At 43.6% G+C, this 25838-nt stretch overlaps 1 protein-coding gene across 2 annotated transcripts in view; it reads left to right on the forward strand.

The window, feature by feature from the left end:
* LOC138583157 (uncharacterized) overlaps positions 1 to 22676 on the forward strand; it is a 90116-nt gene extending 67440 nt beyond the window's left edge. For both annotated transcript variants that reach the window (XM_069655144.1, XM_069655143.1), the window contains exons 3-4: positions 2236 to 2365; positions 19922 to 22676. In XM_069655144.1, coding sequence (XP_069511245.1) covers positions 2236 to 2365; positions 19922 to 20189 — 398 coding nt within the window. In that variant the 3' untranslated portion in view covers positions 20190 to 22676. The remainder of the gene's footprint in view (positions 1 to 2235; positions 2366 to 19921) is intronic.
* Positions 22677 to 25838: the final 3162 nt, after the last annotated feature.

A 25838-nucleotide genomic window follows, 5' to 3' on the forward strand; every position in this document is an offset into this window, starting at 1 on the left:
AAGAATGGAAACAATACAAGAAAACTGATTTTGTTTTTAGGCTACGTGTTTTATTACTAAACAAAGAATAATGTGATTGAGGTAGGTAGGGTGAGGAAGGAAAATAACTATAAATTAGAGGCCTGGAATAGGCAACTAAACGAAGGCTTGAGCTCCGCAAAGTCAATGTACTCTCAGGGGTTCACAAACTCACACCCACTCAACTCAAAAGACATGGCAAATAAAAGGTTCTCTCTACAGATTCAAAGATGCAAAACAAAATGTGAAATCCAAAATAATGAATAGTGAGCAAAGAAAGGGTATCTTACAAGATTATTTGTTTGAGCTCATCTTGGCTCACCCCAATGTCCAGTGAAATACCTTGGTTTTTGTCTTCGGGTTGTGGGTTTGCCAGATTCCCACCAGACCCACTTTGAGAGTCAGTGTTAAGGGCCCTCTGAGGCCAAAACCACATGCTTATGCTCTTTCAAAAGACAGATTGAGGTGGAATTTTCTTAACACAGGTCTGTTCTTCCAGGGTTCAGGGACATGCTTAGGAAATGTTCTGTCACCTAGCCACCTCCTTGTTCTAGTTTCCTGGTCCCTGTGTCCCTTCTTGCTACTCTTGCCATAGCCTCCCTGTTCCTTGGTGAGATTTTACAGTCTTGCACTTCCTCTCACCTCTAAAATCTGCCTTGGACTGAACTGGTCACTGGAACCTCCCAGCACTTTCTGGCTAGTAGGAGTGTCGCTCTCCTACCACCTCTTCGGGTCTAGTTTAGTTTTTATTTATATGGCGCACCATACCCTGGGTCATCAGGGCACAAACAGACAAGGATATGCTCAACTTAGTTGCAAGTACATGAAAAGTAGGAAAAAAAATACAGACATCAACAATGTTACAATATAGGCAGGTAAGTACAAGGTAAGGTCAGGGTCAAGGAACAAAGGGTAACAGGGTACATATTTTCTGCATAGTCATAAGGTAGTGATGTACAGTTATGTACAGTGTGACATATCAGGTCACCAATGTCAGAATGATGTGCTGCACACGGAGCTTCAATCGCATGGTAAGTAGGCTCCAGGAACAGGGAGTGGGAGTCAGGGGAGGCGCATTTAAAGGGTCATGCAGGTTAGAGTTGTTAGATGTCATTGGCAACTCTATCTCGCCCTCTTGCTCTTTTCTGCCATTCCTGACATGCCATAACAATTCTCCTTTTTATTCTCCTCAATACTTTCCCTTCAATCTCTGTAATACTCTTTCTCCGGATGGTACCACTCTCTCTCTCCTGTGTTCTCAGTATGGCTCTCTCCAGATGTTAACACTACCCTCTCCAACCTCTTCAGTATGACTCTCTCTAGATGGTAACCCTCTCCCCTCCAATCTCATGATAATGCTCCTTCTCCACTGTAACCTCCTCCCGCTAACAATCTTGTCCGAGCCCCCCTCTCAATAGTCCACTTAATCGCCAATCCCCTCCATACAACTTCCTCCAGTTCTGCTCGAACCTGGGCGTTCTCCCCTTGGGAGATTCTTAGAGATATGGATTCAACCTGTGGTGCTCCTGTAATGTATGTAGGTCTGTTATTTGATTAGGACATGTAACCGTGGTCATGTGGGATGGGAATGGATGGGTTGGTATAAAGGTTTGCCACCGTCTTGGATTCTAAAGCTGCTCTGCACATAAGAGATCTTCTTCCCCAATCTTTGAAGGCCAGCTATTATTGCCTGCCTTGAGCTGAGTCCCTCCATTTTCCCAGCATGGAAATCAATAGCCTGGGAATTCTTTGGTAAGCAAGGGAAGTTGTTCTTTGTTAATGTAATGCTTTTATCACAAGGAAATGGGAACCTTGCAATGCTAGGGGAGGAGGAGAAACAGTGTTTGTTTTGTCCCTTGCACAGATAACACACCAAGGTTTAATTTAATTCTTTTAATTTCTTAAGCAAATCTTTCTCTGAATGGGGCTCTCAAATGGTGAACAAGTCTGACTCATGTTCATGAATGTTTCCTTCAGCAGCTACGCTGAGGAAAGCAATGTATTTCTATACTTCCTGGTGAATTAAAAATGCTGCAACTCTGTTTCCTTTATGGGAAAGGAATCAATTCCTACGGTGGGTGTTTTTGCATAGCTAGGGGATTGGAATAGCTTAAAATCTTAAATCAAGGGGAATTGGATAGTCCTTCAATTTATATGGCCTGTGCTTTGCAATGTCTTAGTCTGGCAGAAACCTCACATGTTTGTCTTTTCTTTAAGCGGAGAAAGTGAACTTAAAAGGATGCGCCAATTTGACATTGGTTCTGGACAACTGGAAATTTGCCATCATGACTCAGTTCAAAAACCTCCTCCTGTATGATCACCACATGGTGCTCCCGGATTATGGAAGGTAAGGATGAAGCAGAGTCGTCTAGCCTGCCATGCGACTGGCTGCCTCAGCGGTTCTGATCTTTCTATAGCATTCGCTTTTGCTGATTTCAATGTTCCAGTCCACACTTTACAAAACATACACCATTGGTTCTAGCCAATTAACAGTGATGTACATCCACAAATGTGCTTTTTCTTTCCTTAATACAATTAGCATAGTTGCAAAGTTGGTAAAATTAGATATATTTTTTACACAGTCGTAGTTCAACAGCCTACATAGTTACACAATAATATAGCCAAGGCTAGTATGGTTGCATACCTAGTATTGATGCACATTTTGTGTAGTTACACAGTACATGGAGTACTTATTCTGATGAGCCTGGTTTATCCCTGCCAGTAATGCACAGGATTCCCCCCACCCACTCAGTCACACTCTTCCCAGCAATTCTGATCCCTCTCTGCAGAAGGATCCCATGCCTTTCACTGCATTCATGTGGTGAATGCATGATGGTCTACTACACGGTGTGTATGAGATCTGTAATGGTAGCCACCATACAAAACGTGTCAGCTGTTATTGCCTCTTTCATTTCAGTGGAATGCATCAGGTTCGTGCTGGTACAGAAAATCCAGGCAGAATAAACCATTAGTGAGCTCATCAAAGGCATAGAAAATGTCGACTTTCTTAGCAAGCTGTGTAGGAAAATCATAATTTTAATAAAGACAACGGACGCGTAGATTTTGCAGTTAACCTCTTTACGGTTCTGACAGCAGCAAAGAATATATATGCATGAATAGTAGAAAAAAACAAAGTAAAAGTCTTTGCAGCGTGGCCAACGTGGCCCATGTGCATCCTCCCCTCAAACAGTGTATAAATGACGTGTGCAGGCAGGGGTGTTGCTAGGTCTGGAAAAGACCCTGGGCTATGCTAATGTTGGAACTATCAGGACTCGGGGCTAGCTAGCCTTTTGGTTGTAGCTCCTGAGATTCTTGAACCAGCTTCATTTGATCATAAGTTGTTTCTTAGGCCGAAAAACACACCTACTTCGAGCATGGTAGGGCACAGGGTGGGAAAATCGACATCTCCTTTGCCTTTATTAAAATTACAATTTTCATACACAGCTTGCTAAGAAAATCAGCATTGTGAGTCAAGACACAGAGGCTGCAGTTTTGCATGTTCAAAGCGCATCTACCACCGTCTGCGTAACATGCAAGATCGGTTTAAAATAAAACTCCTTCAAAGTAGAATTGCTAGACCAATCAGCCAACCATAAAATCTCCTGACAGGAACCCACTGCCAGGAAAGTCTTAGATGCCATGGACCCCCGTTAGGAATGGGCCCCGAATATAGAAACATTGCTGCCTACTAGGGACATAACCCATCTGACCCAACTGGCAAGGGCAGGAGAAGACGCTAGTGAAAACGGTTTCTTAAAAGCAATTAATAGCTGTGATTTGTTTGCAACCCTGTAGTCGGATGTTGCTCTTTCATACTGTTTTAAACATCTCGCCACACAAGGTTTCTCTTGATTAGGCAAGGCAGGGTACGTAATGGAAGCAGACCCACACTTAGTGCATCTGGTAACATGAAAACATACTCCAAATGGTGTAAACGATCTATTATGAATATCTATAGCTTTAACATTAGATACCCTTCTAAAAGAGATAAGCCAACGCAACATCGTCCAAAATCTCTGGAAACATAGGCAAAAGATGGATGGATTATTCCAGAAGGGCCGGATACCAAGATTGAGATGGACCAAGAGGGGTTGCTAGAACCATAGAGGCCCTCTGTACACTGAGCTGCCAAATCAGGCCAAGCATTTCTATTTTATTTATATTTATATACAGGAGGAACAATGCTATTTTGATCACAAAAGATCATACAATAGATAAGAAATCAAATTTGAAGGAAAGCAGTGAGCTTCTTAAAATGTGGTGAGTTTGAGGGACATTCTGACCAGGTTGTAGAGGGGAGTAAATGGAACAGTCACTGGGGGCAATACATAAGTAGACATAGATTAAGGACAATGAACATTGGACATTGTTAAGTGCAGGTAGGTGGTACGGCCAGCTGTTCTCCGGATGTGACCATGATGGGAGAAGTGCTAGCGTTGAGGCAGAGGAAGTGAGGGACAGAGGCAGGTTAGAGGCAAGGGAAAAATGTTAGCTAACAGGCAGATGAGAGGTAGGTTAAGAAGGTATTTCTGGGGTGAAGAGGGAGGCTTTTAGTTTGATTTTGAACAAATCCATGTGGACTGTTTCTCGGATGTTTGGGGTGTGAAAAACTAGAGGGTGTTTCACTAGCTAAACCGGGGGATCCGTTGCTCAGATGGCCTGGGGAGGGCCATCGCTTTTGGATCCCGACCTTGGGGGTGGACATGCAGAGACAGCTGTCTCACATGTTATTCCCCTTTTCCGGACACCTTTCCTACTCCTATCTCAACCTACTTTGTAGGACACTACAACTCCCATGATCCTCACGCTTCCTACTATATTAGTACTACTGGGCCGAGGAAGATCAGGAACAGAATCATGAAGATTATCTCTGACTCTTTCAAGGGCTCTGAACCGGTAATGAGGCTAGGAAAGGTCAGGCTTCCCTTTCCAATCATCCCCACCTGAACCCTGTTAACTTCCACACCTGGGATAAAAGGCGGAGCACCGAGGTACACTCTGAGCGAGGCTGGGAGCGGGAAGAGACCAGACTTCAGGAGCTGTTGCGAATGCGAGATTGGAGGACAGAAATCCAGAGGACTTTACGAGCTGTAGAGAAGTCTCAAGAAAGTAAGGCAAAGGAACTGCACTTGCAACAAGCAGCTGATAACCCAAGCTGGAAGTCGTCCTTCTGGGAAACCTTGATGAGAAGCCTGCTTCCCTCTCTGTGAATGACTGAATTGGGGAGGTTCGATAAAGCTGTGAATAAAAGGAACCTTGAACCCGGACACAAAAACAATATTAAAACACAGCCAGTGAGTTAACAAAAGAGAAGAACAAAGGCCCGGTTGTTTTTGCTTGAAAGTAACTGTATCAAGACAAGGTTGCGTGTAATACGGAACTTGTGAGTAAAGAAAGATCGACACTATAAAGAGACAGTGTGCTACAATGTACACAGAGTGGTCCTGCTGTTGGATAAAGCACAGCGGAAAGTCTCTGTAGTAACATGCTTGAACATTTAAAGTCCCGAGGCAAAAGGTATTGTTGGACATAGAAAATAACGTGGATTGAAGCTTGCGCCTGATCGAAGGGAGCTTGTGTGATCTGGGGGAACGCATTTCAATTCTGAGCCCAACTAAGGGAGGCTTGTGTGAACTGTGGAAAATGGATTGAAGGCCTGAGCCCGGCTGAGGAAGGCGGATGTGAAAGATGAGAGGTCTGAGGGAAACCAGTAATAGTGTGAGTGGTTCGAGCCTGACGGAGGGAAGCCCATAATCTTGAAACTACAAGTACCAGAAAGCATTGGGAGAAAGTAACGGTTATCGAAGTGGTCAGGCATAGTCAGAAGCCAAACCTATGCCGTTTCGAACATCTTCGATGAAGAAAGCTTGGGGAAGGGTATCCCTGAGACCTTTATGGAAGATTGTGACTAATAAGGTTTTGATTCAAGACGAAGAAGTCTATTTGTGGAAAACATTTGCAACCTTTGTTTCTGGAAAGCCCAAATTAACATTTGATTATGAAAGAAGCCTGAACATTGTGTTGACTCGCCCCAGTAGGCCAGAGTGTGCCTCACTTTGAAAAACTGTGCTGCCTAAGTCCCTAAGCCCTCGAATCCCATTGTCCCAGGGTCGAAATTGTGGGGAAGGGATTCATCATTACTTTAAACCCCTTGCCATCCTGATCCTTTTGTTCGGAACACTATCCTTTTCATTTTGTGTACATTTCCCTTGCACCATTTTGTATTAGAATTAGGGAAGGCATTAGGTTTAGAACCTTTTGTTTTGACTGTACTGACTAGGACTGTTTTACTTTTACTTTATGGTCGAGTTTACTCCCACTTTAGATTTAGGGCCAGTTGGGAAGTCTCCAACCCCTTGGAAAGTTATAAATAAAGGTGTTGAACGTGCATCTCTTGTTTGTGACTTTCCTTTTGATACAATGAGTTTCTCACAGGGGGAAGAGAATTCAATGCAAGTGGAGCAAGAGGAGAGAAGGAGCGGAAGCGAGAGGAAGCACAGGGAGTGTGAGGAGACCCAGAGGTAGTCAAGGATTATGAGAAGGCTTGCAGAGTTACATTTAGGAGGATAGATAAGGTGGTGCCTTACTGTGGATAGATTTGTGAACCAGCAGAATACATTTAAATCTGCCCCTGTTTTGCATCGTCAGCCATCCAGCCTTGTGATGGTACGAGGAAGTAGATGTGAAACGAGGGAGTTTAAAGAAAGTCCTGGTAGCGAAGTTAATGATCTTGTCGAGAGGACATAAAGCTTAGTTACAGAGACCAAAGAGGATGCTTCAGTTCAGTTTACAGAAGACAAGAGCGGTTAAGAGATGCATGGTGGTGTTGAAAGGATGTGCCTGATTTTCCTAATATTTAGGAGGTTGAGGCGAGCAGCTGTTCAAGTTTTGGAGATGAAAGTAGAGAAGGGTCATAGATGACACTGAGGTTTCTAGCTGAAGAAGAGTAGGGGAGAGTGTCAGGTGGGAACTGAATTGGCAGAGGAAGAGATGAGAGTGATTGTTTGGTAGGGAAGAAAAGCACCTCGGTTTTGGTAAAAATCAGAAAGTCAATGCCATCCAATATTTAATGACAGAGAGACAGTTGAATATTTTGAAAGAGAGATCAGAGGAGAGTTCAGGAAAAGAGAAGAAGATTTGAGTGTCAACCATGAAGAGTTGGTACAGGAACCCAAATGAGTTGATTAGTGCCCCCAAGAGCAGAGGTGTTGAGTGTAAAGAGCAATGGACCCAAGGCATAGCTTTTGGAACACCAACAGTTAGAGGAGTGAGTTGAGAGATGTTGTTGCTCCAGGGGACAATGAATTGGCAAGGTTCAAGGCAGGATTCATTCCAGGCAAGGGCTAAATTGTGAATCCCAAGCAGAAAGAGAATATTAAGGAGATCAGAGTGATTGACAGTGTCAAAGGCAGCAGACAGGTGAACAAGAATTAGGATAGACGATATGTTGGAGTGCTTAGCAGAGGCAATGCAGTTGGAGACATTCATGAGTACAGTCTAAGAATCATTATGAATGTGGGAAACGCATACCCCCTGTTCTGGGACCAGTCCTGCTGGAAAGCATCCAGAGCTGTTGCCTTTGGAACTTGTCTCCAACTGAAAAACATTAGTAACTGGTAATTCAGATGCGAAGCAAATATATCTGCTTAAAGTGGATCCCATAGATGTTGGATCGGATGAATTCTCCAGTAGCTACAATCCTTTAAATGTCTGGCGTTTCAGTCTGCTACAGTGTGGGGAAGGCCTGTGAGATATTTCGCCTGGATCATGATCTGTCTGCCTGGGCAGAAATGCCAAAAGTCCTTCGCTATTTCTGCAAATATTCGAGATCGTTGACCACCCCCCCCATCTTGTTGACATACTGAACAGCAGAAACATTGTCCATTCTAAACAGAATGCAACAGTTCACTTTGTCCTTTATCAAACTCTTTAGAGCGAATGAACCCACTAGTAACTCTAAACAGTTGATATGAAGTCCCCTCTCCTGGGCAGTCCATTTCCCTTGTGTTGATCAAAGGCCTCATCAGGAGACTGGCATCCTATACGATGACTAGATCCGGACTCATTGCAAAAATGGTCCTGCCAGCTTTCATCTGACTCAACCGCGAATGTAGTTCCGTTCTTACATTTTCTGACCTGCATAACTCAGACCTTCTCCGTAGATGGAGAGCCTTCAATCTCTGAAGCACCCTATAATGTAGAGGGCCCAGAGAAATTGCCTGTATTGATCCAACAAAAGACCAATGGCCCACAGCAACATTCTGAAGACTGATTTGATATCTTTCTTGATGGCCTTCATTTTTGATATGGGCAACTGAAACCCCCAAAACTCTATGACTTGGCACGGTTGAATGTGTGATTAGTCCCTATTTATGACGAATCCTGACCTTGTAGCCGAGATATGATCTGAAGGCGTTGGGTCGCCATCTCTCTGGATTGGGACATCAGCACTATGTCGTTCCAAAAGACGATTAGTCAGATTCTTCAAGCTCGTAGAGCTGTCACCACAGGCTTCATCACCTTGGTGAAGCACCACCAAGCTAACAAGAACCAGAAAGAAAGGGACACATATGTAGCATTTCTTGTTGTCCCAAATAAATTGGAGGAATCTCTGATGCAGGCTGTGAATAAGTATGGCTGGATATGCAGGTTTGAGGTTTAACCTTGTCATCCAGTCTCCTGGGAGCAGAGTGTCCCTCAGGAGATGAATACGTTCATCTTGAAATGGTTGTATGGGAGAAAACCAATGCACTCTCTGAGGTTGATAACAGGTCTTACTCCTTCAAATGTTTTCTTTACCAGAAATATATTGCTGACGAGACCGGGGTAAACGCAGGTGTATCTGTCTAATCGCGCTTTTCCTGAGAAGTTCCTGTACCTCTATTATGTGAGAATCCTGAGGGTATCCTCACACCTACTCCCCTTATATCCTCTCCTCAGCTGGCCAGGGAAAGTCCATCTCTTTTGGAACCTAACCGTGGAGGTGGAGATGCGAGGAAGGGACACCTGGGTGGAGGGTCCTTTGGGATTGGGGAGAGGATATCCACAGGCAAGACATGACATCCCCCTTTTCCCTTCTGAAGATCAACCTCACCCTCCCTCAGCCTTCATGGGCTATTGTAAATCTAATTCCATCATTTCCCCTCATTTAACCCACTATGGTACTAGGATGAGGAAGAGGTGACTAGGAGTAGTGAGCACTAGTAAGCAATTTCACCATTATAGTACTGAGACGAGGAAGAGGCCTGCAGAGTATTGCAAAGGTCAGGCATGTCTCAACTACTCCACCAATTGCAACCAGGCAATTGTAATTTGGGACTCACACCTTGGGACTCAAGTGGTTGTAGGTGTATAAAAGGGGAGAAGACCAGCAGCTAAGAGACCAGCAGGGAAACCTGTGTGCATGGAGGTAGCCGTAGTGGGTCCTGCAGGAGAATCAGGATGCCAGCAGACGACCCCAGGAAGCTGTGGAGCCATGGGCCAGGCATGCTGAGAGAATTTTTGGAACTGTTTTGTGGAACTGTCTCGCACCTGGGGAAGGGAACCCAGAGGTTTTGTGGAAAAGCATGGAACTTGGGAAGGGAATCCCAAGACTTTGTGGAACTAATTGGAACGTGGAGAAAGAGAGCTGATAAGCCAGGAGCTGGGAGAAGCTTAGAACTTCATTTGGTAAACTGTTTCTTTTACTGCTGACATACCTACGCATTGTTTAGCTTTATTTGTGAGAGCAGGTATAGGCTCTGAACACAGGCAGACTTTTAAGTTGAACTTTCTGACTCTGACTTTCCTTAGTTTCTTTAGCTAGGGAAATCCCACCTTAGGATAGGGCAAGTTAGGCCTTCAACCATCTTGACATTTGAGTTAATAAAACAATTTTGTTTGAATTTTGAATCTGTTGTCTGTGTCTTGCTTCATGATGCCTTCACAAATGTTGTCTGGAGTAGGATGCGGCTCAACCGATACAAGTTGGGGAACCCTTGATAGTGACAAAAATACTAGCGCCTCCGCTCCACCATTCATTAAAATGTACCCAAGTAATGACTGGGAGGAAGTGACAAAATCAGGGGAATTAGATAGTGGGATCTCTAACAATGAGAATGACTCAAGGAGAGTTGAGACGACCAATCAACATTTTTTCACCAACCAGGCTTCTTCCCAAAATTTAGAGGTTAAGTGGTCCACTTCCGCTGAGTCAAGACCACCAGACTCAGAAAGGTCAGGAAAATGCGGGGCCCATTCCCTTCTCAGTCCAAGGATGGGAATATCCTTTCATCCTTTAGTAGTCCAGGCCATTCTTCCTATACAGAAAACAGTGAAAGGGAACAGCTACCATATTTTCTGTCCCCAGGAAGGGGTAGTCCGAGCTAGAGAAAAGGCCATAGTTTCCTTAAACCTCTGGGTAGAGCCTCCCTCTATCATGGTTATGTATGTTATACCAGACAGAAAGAAAAACATGAAAATATTGCCTCTCCTTCCGTGTGAAAATAGACTAGATTTTATACTATTGAATTTTTCATCCAACCCAATTAAGATCAAAAGGAGTGACTTGATGGGATCTTTGGTCTACAAATATATCGATCAGGCAAAACCCTCACTAGGAAAACCCAGAAAACCCTTTCGGCCCAACTAGATAGTGGTAGTAAGTGGTGTGCCCTACGAGCAGAACTAGTTCCCCCAACATGGAGGGAAATGGGTGAAAAGGAAGTGGGCTGTGTGCATGGCCATATTAAAAACTACCCACAAGTCCAAATACCCATCACCATCTTGGGTACACAATGTTATCTATTAGTGGCTGTAATTCCCAACTTGCCAACCCAATTAGTCCTGAGGACTAATTTGCCCCAATGCGATCAATGGATTTCACAGGTGTCCCAAATCAAAGTAAAGACTCTTAGAGCAAGATTCCCTCGCCCAAAGAAACTAGAACCTCCCAATTTTGAACAGAGAACCAATGGGTAAAAAAGTACTATTTTCTGAAAGATGACCCGGCACACCAGAGAAAAGAATCCAACCCAAGGGTTATGCTGTGTTCCTTGGACCTTTAATCCCACCGCTTCACACTGGCACACCGGAAAGGCTGAGAGCAGGTAATGTGGACTTTCATTCCCGGTTTCCATGTGAAGCACCCCAGTCCAACCCGCACAGGGGAAGGGTATGTGAGAAACCTAAGGGTATACTCACACCTACTCCCCTTGTATCCTCTCCTCAGGTGGCCAGGGAAATACCATCACTGTTGGATCCTATCCGTTGGGGTGGAGATGCAAGCGAGGATCAACTGGATGGAGGGTCCTTGGGGTTTAGGGAGAGGATATCCACAGGCAAGACATGGTATGCCCCTTTCCCTTCTGAAAATCAAACTCACCCTCCCTCAGCCTTCATGGGCTATTGTAAATCCTTTTCCATCATTTCCCCACATTTAACCCACTTTGATACTGGGACGAGGAAGAGGAGACTAGGAGTAGTGAGCACTAGTAAGCTATTTCATCACTCTAGTACTGGAATGAGGAAGAGGCCTGCAGATTACTGTAAAGGGCAGGCATGTCTCAACTACTCCACTAATTGCAACCAGGCAATTGTAATTTGGGACACACACCTGCAACCTGTCAAGCGGTTGCAGGTGTAGAAAAGGGGAGAAGACCAGCAGCAAAGAGACCAGCAGGAAATCCTGTGTGTGAGGAGGCAGCCATGATGGATCCTGCAGGGGAGCCAGGATGCCGGCAGATGACTCGAGGAATCCGTGGAGCCAAGGGCCAGGCATGCTGCGAGAAGGCCACAGATGGGGACGCCTCATTTGTCGGAGGTCCGCAGCGGAGACCCACAGCTACCGCAGAGCAACCGGTGAGATCCAAGAAGAAAGTGAAGTCTGATTGGGGCTCGTGTGTGAAAGCAAATGTGTCGGCAGAGCCTAAATCGAAAGAACCGCCAGGGACCGGTGAGTCTAATGGGAAGAGCCCCGAACCATTGCACTCCTGGGGCTTTGAGAGAAAGCCGAATTAGATGCAGAATGAATGAGAAAGCCTATGCCCACTGAAGTTAACCCAATGTAACGGGTTGAGGGGGAAATACAAGGACAATATAATATGCAAGCAGCAGAAGAGTGAAAAGTCAGAACATTTGAATACCGAACTAAAGATGTGCCTTGATGACAAGTGTGTGTGAAATTCAAATATTGCCTATTGAAAGCAAACGCATATCGCATGAAGCATAAAAGAAAGCAAGTATGGACGATTGAGAGAGAGCATGAAAGTAAGGTGGTGAAGGAACAAAACCACCACAAAATGAACTATACATGAAAATAAAGGAGAGAACACATTGTGGCAACAGGGAAGCCAAGTGAGTGTGAACCATTACACCGGTACAAACACAGAATAACCTGTGTAGGCTGGAGAGGCTAGGATTCCTGGTTGCGCAACCTGTAATGGGTGGACTGCGTGGTCAGACATCTGCGCCTAGACCAGGGAACCCAAACTGTGAAAGCCAAACAGGTTGCTGAAGTGAAACAGGAGAACGTAATCTGATTGAACTGTTAAGAAACCAGAAGGAGTATACAGGGGGCCTGGAGCTGATTTTGAATATTGAAAGATTGAGAACAAGTACAAGTGGAACCGTTTTAAACTCGGGGACGGGAACCCGAAGGTTTTGTGGAACATTCTTGAAATTGGGGAAGGGAATCCCAAGGTTTTGTGTAACTGTGTTGAACTTGGGGAAGGGGGGGATGATAAGTAAGCCAGGAGCTGGAAGAAGCTCAGAACTTTGTTTGGAACACTATTTATTTTATTGCTGACATCCCTACACATTGTTTAGCTTTAGTTGTGATGGCAAATATAGGTTTTGGACACAGACAGACTTTTAAGTCAAACTTTCTGACTTTTCTGAGGGTAGGGAAATCCGACCTTAGGATAGGGCAAGCTAGGCCTTGAAACATCCTGACATTTGAGTTAATAAAACAATTTGGTTTGAAGTTTGAATCTGTTGTCTGTGTCTTGCTTCAGGATGCCTTCCCTATATGTACTAATTGCACACTGCTTATTGAGAAGCATACTGGATGAGAAGGCGTTGGCTGTACTGGAAATTCCTAAAATTGAATGTGAAAGTCTTTTATGATTTGCAATACCCTGGGATGATGAGTGATGGTACACCAAGAATGGAAAAACCCAGCAAGCCTGCCCACTATTTTTGCTCGAAAGAATTGCGGGTGAAGCAAAGAAACAGGTTCACCTCGGTTTGCTCTCTATCTATGGAAACCTCTGTAAGATAACTGTCTGGATCTCCACCCTTATGCGCACTGGGGAAAGAAGGTAGCAGTCAGGAAGTAATCCTGTGTTTGTAGTGAAGGACATGACTGTCTGTTGGGACCTTGGTAAGGCTGGCTGGGTAAGTGACCCCGTCCTTTTCTGGACCACCCAAAAACGCAACCTCCAAATACTATTTTTAGAGATGCCTGAGCCTTATCCCAAGACATTGAAAGGAGCACCTACTTGGAGATACCCTCAATGAATCTGTCCCCAAACAGATTTGTACCGGTCTTAAACCCAGGATCCCTGGTTGCCAAGTCAGCCAACTTAGAGTGTCATGCAAACAAAACTCCTTTCCTATGGTCCGCAGCAATAGCCGAATTAGCATTCCTGAGGAAGCTAATAGCCCTCTGGGCCCATTGTCACAAAGGCACAGGATCCACTAGGGTTGCTTGTTCCATGGCCACCTCAGCAAGGTCCAACATTTTTGTCAAAGGGCCTTGTCTTGGCACAGCTTGAGTGCTCTGCCCAAACCCTTCTTGGGATCCTTCCCCAATTTGGCCAAAATTATGACTAACTGGGGATCTTGTTTAAAGGCTTGGTCTGGTAAAAAAATGTATTTAAAAAATAGATAGGCAACATAAAAAAAAAATACTAGCATTCTCTTTTTTAAAACTTCCTATGTAAAATTTTGAGCTATTCAAGCTCAAAATTCGCAAAAGCAAGCACATGGGCGCATCCATTTTGTGAAATGGGTGCCCTCCTGTGCTGGCATTTGCTTTTGCGGCACTAATGAAGGAAAAGCCAGCCAGCCGTAGTAAACAAAAGCTACCGCTGGGTGGCTTTCCCTTCATTAGTGCTGTACGCGGAGGACGGGGACCGGAGACCAGAGCAGGAAAGCTGCAGCTGAATCTCGGTAAGTGCTATTTATTTAAAAAAAAATAAAATAAGCACTAGCTGCGTTTTTTTTTCTAGTTTTCCGGGCTGGAGGAGCCCGGAAAACTTAGAAATAAAACTGCAGCTTTGAAAACGTTGTATTTATGTTTGCGGTCGCTTTTGAAGCGACCGCAAACATAAATACAACGTTATTGTGTTGGAAAACGCTGCAGTTTTTCTTTCCAAGTTTCTCAGGCTCCTCCGGCTCGGAGGAGCCTGAGAAACTCGGAAAGAAAAACCGCTGCATTTTCCAACACAACCGCGTTGTGTTTCTGCCTGCTGTGGCTATCACTTTGGGTCTCCGGTGCTCCCAAGGGAGCACCGGAGACCCAAAGTGAAAGTCACAGCAGGCAGAAACACAACGCGGTTGTGTTTACATGCCGCGTAGTGTTTCTGCCTACAGCTGATTTCCCATTTGGGGCTCTCGGGCTGCCCGTGGGGAGCCCAAGAGCCCCAAATGGGAAATGCTAAATGCTGCGTTGCTTCTGCCTAAATCCGCTTTCCCATTTGGGGCTCTCGGGCTCCCTATGGGGAGCCCGAGAGCCCCAAATGGGAAAGCGGATTCAGGCAGAAACACAACACGGATGTGTTGGAAAACGCTGTGGTTTTTCTTTCCGAGTTTTCTTTCCGAGTTTCTCAGGCTCCGGAGTATGCCGGAGCCCATGTGCTTGCTTTTGCGAATTTGGAGCTTGAATAGCTCAAAATTGTACATAGGAAGTTTTAAAAAAGAGAATGCTAGTTTTTTTTTTATGTTGCCTATCTATTTTTTAAATAAAAATTTTTACCAGACCATGCCTTTAAGAGTCACTGTGACCTTTTGTCAAGTAGAAGGTCTAGCAATCAGACCTGAGTTTATTCTTCTCATCTTACTCTAGGGATTTCCTAAGTCTGGCATTCAGATATTTACTAACCTGAGGGAGAGGGACCCGTTTCCCGGGACCTAGGGTGTGCCACCTCAGAGGGATTTAATAAAGGCAAACCCTGAGAAATTAGGATATTCTATGCGGCTTCAGATGCCTCATTCACAGGGGAAGCATATTCATCACCTATAAGGGGTGCTGAGTCATTAATACACCAGTTTTGACCCGCTGAAATCCAAACCTGGTCCGAGGAAACCGAGGAATCAGACCACCATCCGCCTCACTCCTTGAAGAGGAAGAAAACGCTCATGTTTCCTTTTGTGAGATGTAAATAACTCCTGATTTTGAAAAGGAATATTGTTTCTTACGTGAGCCACTCTTTTGTACTGAGGCATACGCACCACCTTTTTTCTCTTGGCACCACCGGAGGATTTATGACTGTAGCATGCCCCTACTTTTTTATTCACTGGAGTCCTGTCTTTCTTCCATAACAACTAACTTGCAACAAAGTACCCCACTAACTAATGCACTACCGTCAACAATGTCAGGCAGAAGCGAATACAACGCAGCACCGATGCATGGTCCATGAGTCGTAGGAATGGAAAGAGGGCAATCCTCTGCCGCATATGGACTGTGGCTTAAGAAGATTTCAGACTCCTGCACTCGGTGCTGTAATTTCGTGCAAGGAACCCCAAACCTGGAAGACCCTGCAGGCAAGGTAAGGAAAGTACCCTTAAACCCGCTACAGAACCAGCAGGTCCCCGGTACCCGTGTCACACATGAGCAATGCAGAAACCCCTCGGGCTCTCTCACGTCCTGCACGCAATGAAATCCTGCACCAGTGAAAAATCGCAGAAACACCTCCCACCAGTTGAAACATGCCATGATAAACAGTGCAAACATGAGTAACGCAATAATTATAAAGTTATAATTGCATCCACAACGTGTCACAGAGCAAAAGACTTCTACTTAACTAGCTGGCAGCAGTAAAGACGAGGATGTTCTCTGCATGAGTTGTTATTTATAGACATATCTACATCTACAGATCTAAAGGGGGAGGACTTTGCCTCTCCTATTTAGCCCCCAAGCTATGGAACACATTGCACACAGACATCAGATCAGAAATGTCTCCCCTCACCTTCCGCAAAAAACTCAAAACCTTCCTCTTCATCTGACCCCCTGCATGTTCTGTTACGTCCTCATAAATGTTCTGTTTTTTGTAATCACAAATTGGACATCTAAATATTTCGTAGGAAGGGGGTGGACTTTGTCATTCTCCCTTTGTTCTGTTTCTTTTTTTACAAGGGTTCCTTTACACATCTCTCCAACCCCCAACCCCATTTCCTTTTCCAGCTCTTCCTCCCTCTTCTCTTTTTTGCAACAAACCTTTTTATCATAATACAATGTTCCGTTGCCTCTCCTATTTCTTTTATATCTTCTGGTGCTAGTTTCACTTTCCACGTGCAGATACTTGGGCCTAATTACAAGTTCGGTGGTAATTCGGCTGTAAATATCCCAAATTACCGCCAGACTTGCTGTTACTGACGTATGTCCCCATGGGTTTACCACAGGATTACAAGTGGTAGTAGAATTATGTTAATCCCCATTTTTGGAGCCCAACAGGCCCCAGTGGGTTTTTCAGTTAAATTAATTCCATTGTTTTATTTACCTTAAAGTGGCAGATTTATCTCTAGCCTGATGCTGGAGAAAGATTTTCTACTTTAAGGTTAAGCCTGTAGTTCAGTGGTGCCGTAAAAACAGCAGTAATTCCATTACTACTAAAAATAAAAAGTGGCAGTAACAGAATTACCACCAGTTATTTCCTTTTCTGACTGAATTAGAACTGCTTTGCATAAAAAATAACATTGAAAAGGTATTGTTAGATTCTATTTTTAAATGTTTTACTTTTTGCTTTTTTGGTATTCGAACTGTGTTGTTAACTGTAGCAGAACAGTCAGAATAATGCCGTAGTATAATTATAGTTATTGCTACACAGTACATGTACAGAGTTATATTTATATGGTTAACATAGTTCGAGTGATAGTTACACTTTAATAAGTACATGGCAAGTATTCTTACGGGTATAAATAAATAAAAAATACATATACAGTTGCAGATATATCTACCTGGTTAGTATGTCCCTGAACATATTGTTAGAGTTTCAACTGCATGGTTAGAATAGGTACTGAGGTATAGTGAGTTAGCATGGTGACAGTGTTACTTACAATTCATTTCATTTTTGTTGTGTTTGTCCTCATATGGGTTGGATACGGATTTCAGGTATTGTTAGCACCCCAAAAAGGCTGTCAAAGCTGAACCCATAAAGCTTAATAAGCCCCCCACAAAGCAGAGATCATTAGCTCTCACTCGTAATAAATGCAAGTTGAATAAATACATAGAAAAGGAAGGGAATAAAGAGAATAAAGGAAATTAAGAAATCAGAGGAAGTCCTAATTTCTACATTATATGACAGTTGTAATATAGGTTAGGAGCATACCAATTTAAATAAAATGTCCAAGACAAAATATCATTACAGTCAGCAGTCAGAGTGCACAAACAAGACCTCTTACATCAAATGTACTGATAAATGATGTTAATGACCGCAATCTACTCAAAAACAGAAAGGTGATTAGGATTCAGCCAATTCTTACAAAAGGGAAAACGAGCTGTGCAGAGCAGAGCAAAGGATTCTGGAAAGTTAACAGGGGATATTTTTGTTTAAAAAGGCGCACAACAAAATGTTGAATAATCTGGGTCAAGTGCACGTCTATGGATAGGATCAGCATCCATTGTTTGCAACATAAACAATATTTTGTAGCGTTGCTGAATGTATTGATCTGAGATGCCATATAGTATGAACACGTTGTCCCTATAGCCCTGCAGACCCTATGGTGAATCTCACTAATTGTACTGAATTACTTTTAATTGACCTATTCAGAGGAATACCCCTTCACTGCACCTGCTGTGAAGTGGGTAGTCCACAGCCAAGCATTTGGCAGGAGAGAAGAGGCCAGAAAACCTTGAAGAATGATGTTTAGTGTACTTATTGTTGAATCCGGCCTCCAGTTGTTTAGGAGAAATAATATTTGCAGCAAAGACACATTTAAAAAAAAAACAGCAAGTGCGAAATCGAGAAAAGAAATATAAGTCTACAGCAAGGTTTTCCATTTGAAGTGAAATTAGTTGCGTTCTAGTCAAATAAGTGTGCAAGCTGGGGAATTGACAGTCCCTCTGCCTTGTAAAATAAACGAGACTTAACAGGGCTTTATGAAGAATAATAGTCATAGAATATTCCATTGTTCCATAATGTCTGGGAGACTGAGGATATTCTGATTCTTGGAGATATTCAACCAAATTCTGGATACAATAAACATAATTTTAGACAAAGGGCCTCATTACGAGTCCGTCCGGTTTTCACGAGTTTTGGCTGGCGCGAGCAGGGTACACGTATTGAAGGGGTTATGGTAGGTGTTTTTCATGCATTTTGGCTGGCGCGAGCGGGGATACACATATTCAAGGGGGTGCGCAAGCAGATTTTCACACGATTTTGCTGGCGCAAGCCTGGAACAAAATTTTGCTGGGTTTCGCAAGGCACTTTTCACGCGATTTGGCTGCCGCAAGCGGGGTCTGTGCTGTTTTTCACATGAATACGGTGTAGCGGGGGCTGTATGCTGGTCCAGGGTTAGTGTGGCCCTTTGCGCCGTGTTGGGGATTTCTATGGCTTTTTCTGCCGCAAGGGGCTTTTTTGGGGGCATTACTGGCGCTGCTGGATTTTCGCTGCCCCACGGCTGCAAATGGCTCAGGTAATCCATGAATACACGGTGCGCCAAAATACTTTTTTGCGCTGCACCCGGCGCACGCGTGGCACACCATACCTCTCTGCGCCAGGCGCGTGCGCTACTTCTACACTGAGTTCTATGAATTGGCACCTCAGTCTATTATTCTGTAGGTCAATAGATTCCTTCCTAACTCCTTACAATACCATGTATTTGCTTTTCAAATGTACACTAATCATCTCTGTTATTTTCTACAAACAAAAACCCCAAATTGAGGTTGAGCCTGTCATTTTTGCGAAAGTCATCTGTTCCTTTAATACATTTGATGGAATGTCCATGGACATTTTTCTGTATACTGTCAACTGCTTGACAGAGTTGACATTGGTGTACACCGTATTCTAAATGCACCGAGTCTAGAACTCTGTTTAATAAAATTAATTCTTGATTCCTACCTTTCAAGCCTGTTTTAATGCAGGTTAGAACTCACCATTCTTTGAAAGCAGCTATATAACATTTTGCAATCTTGTTCCACCTAGAAGATCATCCACTAGCTTTTCTTGACGGGTACCCTCACGTAAAACCCTAATGGGGGCATGTGTAATTGATTGATACATTCACTACCCTTCACTTATTCACATTATACATGACTGTGCGTGTGTGAAGACACCTTGATGATTTTATTTTGACCTGCTGTTTATTAATGGTCATAAATGGGATGATTGTTTTGCACATTAAGCTCTAGGTAGTTATATAGAATATATTAGGAAGCATTGTACCAAATAGGGAATCGTATCAGATTTTAATCCATTTTAGACAGATGTCTCTAATAAAACAGAACCCTTTCATGAGCAGTAGCCTGAGCATGTGCCATCTTCTTGATGGTGGACTTGTATATTGATCGGAGAACCAACTGACACTCAGATTTGCAAAGTTACCCTAAACAAAACAAATCAAAAAGAAAAATCATTATCATTACAGCATTGGAAACAGTTTCATTTGGTTGCAAAATTTGGTCAGTTGTGTGTTACTTTTCTTTCAGTGACCTTGAGGAACAAGCTGCAAATCCTAATGTTTTTCCAATCTGATCCCATTTTAGAATCAAGCCTCTATCCGACGCCCTGGATGACTTGTACAAGGAGTTCAACCATCTGAAGGAGCGGCTGGGGGAGCTGACCACGAAGTTTGATGGCGTGGAAGCATTTGTGGATGAGATGCAGGGCGTGCGCTATGAGCGGCCCTCAGGGAGGTCGGTCGGGCCGCAGACCGAAAGGGCTTCCCTGCTGCCTCAATCACCTGGGAAACGAAGGGTCCTAGTACGCAAAACCAAAAAAACTCCTGAAAGTCAGGCCTCCGAATCACCTTAGAGTTCCCATCTAGCCCCAATGGCTCATGTCATTGCAGAACTCAGCACTGAGGTTGATTCTTTAATACATTAATATGCCGCGTCCATGGGATCATCACTGCTATGATCTCTGCCCAATTACTGGGGAAGGCTTATCTGAAGCATGTGAATGGCTGTGATGGTATTCATGGGGCAGGATAATACGTTTGGGTTGTAAAGGTCATCCAAAATAGGTCTCTCAACAACCAGGTTATTATCTCTCCTCCCCACCACCCAGTACAGCTGTACCCCTCCTCTATGCCCCTCTGTATCCTACCCCCAACTGTATATCTGTTGTGTTGTTACCACTGAAAAGAGCACCGTTAAGCATCTGCAATGTTGTACACCTCTGTAAAGCTCTCCGTTATGCATCTGTACTGTTGTACACCTCTGTAAAGCCCTCTTTTGCTTCTCGAAGCTAGGTCTGTGCTCAATAAATACAATAATAATAATAATAATCATCATCATCTAAGAATCTGTGCTGTGCATCAAACATGTGCAGTGTAATGCCACATTAAAAATCCCTTCTCACTGTGTTGTGTGAGCAGGAGGGCCAGAATACATTAGCCTCCTCCCTGCCTTCCTATGCCACATTAAGGGTATATTCTTTTGTACTACGCCTCAAAAAAACTAACAGGCGGGTTATGCTTGCAGCATTGTTTTATTACTTCACATTTTATCGATGCTACAGCTTCATAGGATTCATATTGTTGGTCATGCTGAGTAAGGTAACATTTCTTTCCAGTAGTTCTGAGACCAGCAATTTATTCATTCATTCATTTATCATGCGATTGGACTTGGCTCTTCCATCTACACCCGAAAACTGTCATCTCTGCCTTTCTTCAATCTCTGCCTGGGTGGGCCAAAATTGGCTGTGGCTCAGCAGCGATAAAATTGAGGTTTTTATCGTCAGGGCCCCTCCTGATGCCTCACCTTGGTCCTCTGCATTCTGGCCTCCTGAGCTTGGCCCCTTACCACAGCCTTCGGTGGTGAAAAAATTGGGTCCTGTCGTCCGCCTCCCTCTCTATGCTGACTCAAATGAGTACAATCTGTCTAACGGTCCACTTTAAGCTCTGAACCCTGCGGTTTCTTCTTTGATCGTAGGTTCACTTGACTACTCCAACTCTCCTTATTTAGCCTAGCCTGGCTATCTCCTTCACCGTTTGCAGCTCCTCCAAAATTCTGAGGCTTGCCTAGCTACCGGGGCATCACGCTTTGTTTCTGCCTCAGCTATTCTCCAATCATTCCTTTGGCTCTCAATAGCCAGTCGGGTCAAATTTAATGCAATGTGCATTGTGCACCGGGCCTTCTATAAAATTGGTCCAGAATACCTACAGGAAGAATGTATCCACTACGTTCCCTCTTCGATCTCCTAACACGCCATGTATTGCAGTGTCGTGTGTTAATCGCTCCTGTCTGGGGGGGTGCTTTTTTCTGTCTCGGCGGCCCTCCTGTGGAATTCTCGTCTGCTTCCTTTAGGCGTGCCCTCAAAACCATCTTGTTTGTATCTGAACCCTGGATGTAGTTGTTTTTCGCTTTTCCGCGTTGTCCCGCCTCCGCGCCACAATGCCATTTCGGGTGAAGGTTTGCGCTTTACAAGATTCCATAACATAACATTTACAAGGCATTAATGGGGGAGTAAATAAGTTTGATAGTTGTAATACACCAGGGGTGGCATTTCATTGGGGGATTTACTGGTTGGGTGCAATTGTGGCCCCAGGGAGATGGAAAAGTGCATTGTCTAAACAGATCATATTCGGTGTAAGAAAACTGCCCTTGGTCACACCTACAAATGCATAGGAGAGCTGACAGCATTGATAAATAACTCTATGATGCAGGCTGAGGGGCAATACAATGCAAATTATTCATGATGATAAGATCAAGTGCAAATTGCAGGTTGATGGCATCGAAAGGTTATAAATACACATTGAAAACATGAACAGGTGCAAAATACAGGTTGTTAGTAGCGACAAACGAAAGCAAAATATAAAAAGATGACATTGGAAAGATAAAATACAGGCTGATGACATCAACAAGTGCATAATAAAGCGACATGGGAGGGACTGACGCTTTACAAGTTCTACCAGCTTGTCAGGTGTGCGTGCCATTGAAAAATCCTGCAGTTTCTCTGCAGGCGGCGTACCCTCCATGCCTGCTCCAGCCTCCAACCAGACCTTCAATATGTGTGTGATTTAATTTATTCACAACACACATCCATTACAAAATGTGCAATTATCCAACAAAACAATGGAAGGCATAAGGGAAATGTGTTGATTATATAGCTTAATGCAGAAAACCTTGCTTCACATTTCTTGTTTTATTGGTGTTTTCTATGCACTTAAGGATTTTGTAACAGCTTTCTCATGTAGTGTTTTAACAAATATTTGTGTGCCTAAGAGTATTTGAAGAATAGTAGTCACACTCAGAGCACTTTTTTGTATTTACCAATAAAGTTATTTTGCGGGATTCATTTCTGGTGCAATTAACTTTACTTTGTGTTCATTTTACTTCAAGCTTGGACTTAAAGTCCAGGGGGCCGTGAATATTAGATTACAACTCTTTTGGACAAATGTTTTGAATTTTGGCGGAAAATTATTGATTTCCTGTTTTAAAATGACATTAAAGTCAGGTATTTGTGCTAGGTATGTATGTCTATGATGCATAGGTACAGGAATATTATAAGTGTGTGCCTTTTGGGGGTGCTTGCAAGACTGCCAAGTAAATGTCTTGGGCGTGGGACAACAATAATGGCAAAGTAAATAGGTTTTGTCTGCCATATGAATTCTTAGGAGTATATCCCAAGGGATGCACAGTCATCAGTTAATCTCAATCCTCTGCCTGGTGGCTTCCCAGCGTATCCTTCTAACGACAGTATTTACTACGGACCAAGAAGGCAGGACCAAATCAATTACTCCTTGCTCTGCTATGGCTGATTGCTATAAGCAGTTTCTTGCATGCTCTCCGCTCGGGACACTGCATACCCTAAACTATCCACTGCCAGCATGCAGATGGGAAGGAATAGAAAACACATCAGGCTTCCTCCACATCATACCCTGCGGTTCATCAAGGCTCACTAGCCTACAATTGTCACCCACTGACACAGCCTTCCTCCTACCTGACTGTCCTGCAGGCCCTCCAACAACAGAACCAACTCTCCCATCAATTTGTCACCCAACATCCATCACCACCAGAAACCTACTTGACTCGGGGTGCATCTATATTGCCATCTATACAACCCCCCACACGAAGCAGTGTTTGGTCAATTGAACACACCTGAGGGTCCACCAGGCCGATGGCATTTTGCCTCTGTTCGAGCAGCCTGACATTTGGCTTGCGGTTTTGCAGTATGTATCGCAGGGTGCATGGGAGAGCATAATACTTCGTTGGAATTCCCATTTCTCAAGGATCAGGCAATAAGAACACAGCCAGGCCAGCAAATGGACATTAAGGAACTCAGGTGGGCGGGCCAAAGAGAGGGGCGGGGGCAGCAAGCAGCTTCTCTCTAGAGGACCGGGTATCCTGGAGAATGTTAATAGCACGGGATGACGAATCCCGTATTTCTTTTCACTATAGGTTACTATGCGTTGCCACCACCACTTTTGAATACAATGTATTACATTTTTACTGCAAAGACGAGATGGTGCAGACAAATAGACGTGCACTGCTGGTAAAAAGTGTAACCACTGGGGTTTAAAACGTGTAACCATAGTTATGGTACTAGGATATCATGTGCCAAGCAACACAAAAGGAAACTACTTAGAGAATTGGTATATGAGTATTCTCCTTCTTTAGCGGCTTACAAGCTCAAAAAGAAAAACATTCTCCAAGGTTATAAAAACTATATTAAATCCCTATAAATTCAACTACATAACAAGGATAACCAGTATACATACCTTAGAAACCCTCAAAAGTGCTAATTCCTCGAAATTCTGGGCCCTTAAGAATTCCACGACAGGCAAACTTGAACCAACTATAGCATGTCCAATACTTGAGTCAACTTGGGTTGAATACTATTCGGCTATGTACGCTAAACCTATTGTGGAATCTCCAGTTTTGTATGGGGTTGACAGATCTAGGGCCAACGATGAGTGTGCCTGGACACAAGGGGAGATCTTGTGGGCAATATCTAAGGCCCAGTCGTCCAGGGCTCCGGGCCACTATTAAGAATGATCCAAAATTGTGGTTGAGTCGCCTGGGAGTATTTTTCAAAGAGATCACGGACACTGATCAGGTACCATCCTCTACGCTAGAATCCATTATCATCCCCATTCACAAAAAAGGAAAGCTTTCTATGGATCGTACTATAGGCCAAAAGCTCTCCTTGACACACCCAGTAAGATCTTTGCAGCTTTAATTTTCGGGATCTTAATAAATAGCTTGGCTATTGGACCTGGTATAATTTCTCGATTCACAGTGGGATTTAGGCCACTTATAGGTGCTTCATTAAATGACACTATTATGGTTCAGGTTCATGTAGCGGTCAAAGAAGGGTCCATCAGTAGTATTTATATAGGTGACATGGAGACAGCTGGCCACTTATACAAAAAGTATCCGTCCTCCAGATTTATACATTGACTTGGGTGTTATTTTGCATGCTCAGTCCTTGTCTTCTATCAACATCTTTAAAGACATTTCCAGGCTGCTAGCTAGAATTCAATCGAGTGAAGAAGAATTTATCGGGAATCCTCATATGACAAAGTCTACATCATTTGCCCTTGATTGGTGTGAAACAGGGGATCACCTCGGCACATTTAAAACATCCACGGAATATGTTAAACATCCCAGGAGAAGGGAGACCTATTTAAACTTTTTCCTAGTAGCAAGGCACACAATGTCGACATAGGTTTTTGGTTAAATCAGCTCCCTACTCTTGAACGCACAGGCCCTTGGAATTTAGGGCCAGGCCAACCACTTTTCTGTAGATTATGTAAACAGGAGTCTGTGTTAGAAACGCTTAAACATTTGATTGTTTACTGTTTGGCAACCAGTCATCTAAGATCTTTATATTTTAATTGTTATTGGCCTATAAAGTCAGCTCAGATGGGTGAATTGTTTTGGTCCCGTTTAATGCAAGATAACAGTGTTTACTTAGTTTTAGCTTTGCATTGATTTCTGCAAGAGGTTTTTGCTTCTCTTGATGCATTGATTTAATTTTATATTGTTTTCACTTTTATGGAATTATGTTTTGTGAAAGGTTTGCTTATTATTAGCTTTGCATTGATTTCTGCAAGAGGTTTTTGCTTCTCTTGATGCATTGATTTAATTTTATATTGTTTTCACTTTTATGGAATTATGTTTTGTGAAAGGTTTGCTTATTATTAAACCATATCAGAATAAAAAAATAAAAAGACTGTTGGTAACTATGGCTATATTGTGCAAGCAATTTGCATGTTGACCGCATGTTAGCCATTGATGCCTGTGTTTCGCATGTAATTGCCTTCGGGCACCCTTCCCTGACTAGACTACTGAGTCTGGTCCACCCCCCTGCTCCCTCGTCGCACTATTGACCCTCATCCCGTCCCCCTGCGCACTTGCTGGACTACTGTGATATGATATGATAGTTTATTTATATAGCACCTATACACAATGTGTTTCAAAGCACTTCAAGGCAAGGGAGGGAACAAGGGAAAAT

Source organism: Ambystoma mexicanum, chromosome 3q (assembly GCF_040938575.1).
Source record: "Ambystoma mexicanum isolate Mex_15411 chromosome 3q, UKY_AmexF1_1, whole genome shotgun sequence".
Taxonomy (NCBI): Eukaryota; Metazoa; Chordata; class Amphibia; order Caudata; family Ambystomatidae; genus Ambystoma; species Ambystoma mexicanum.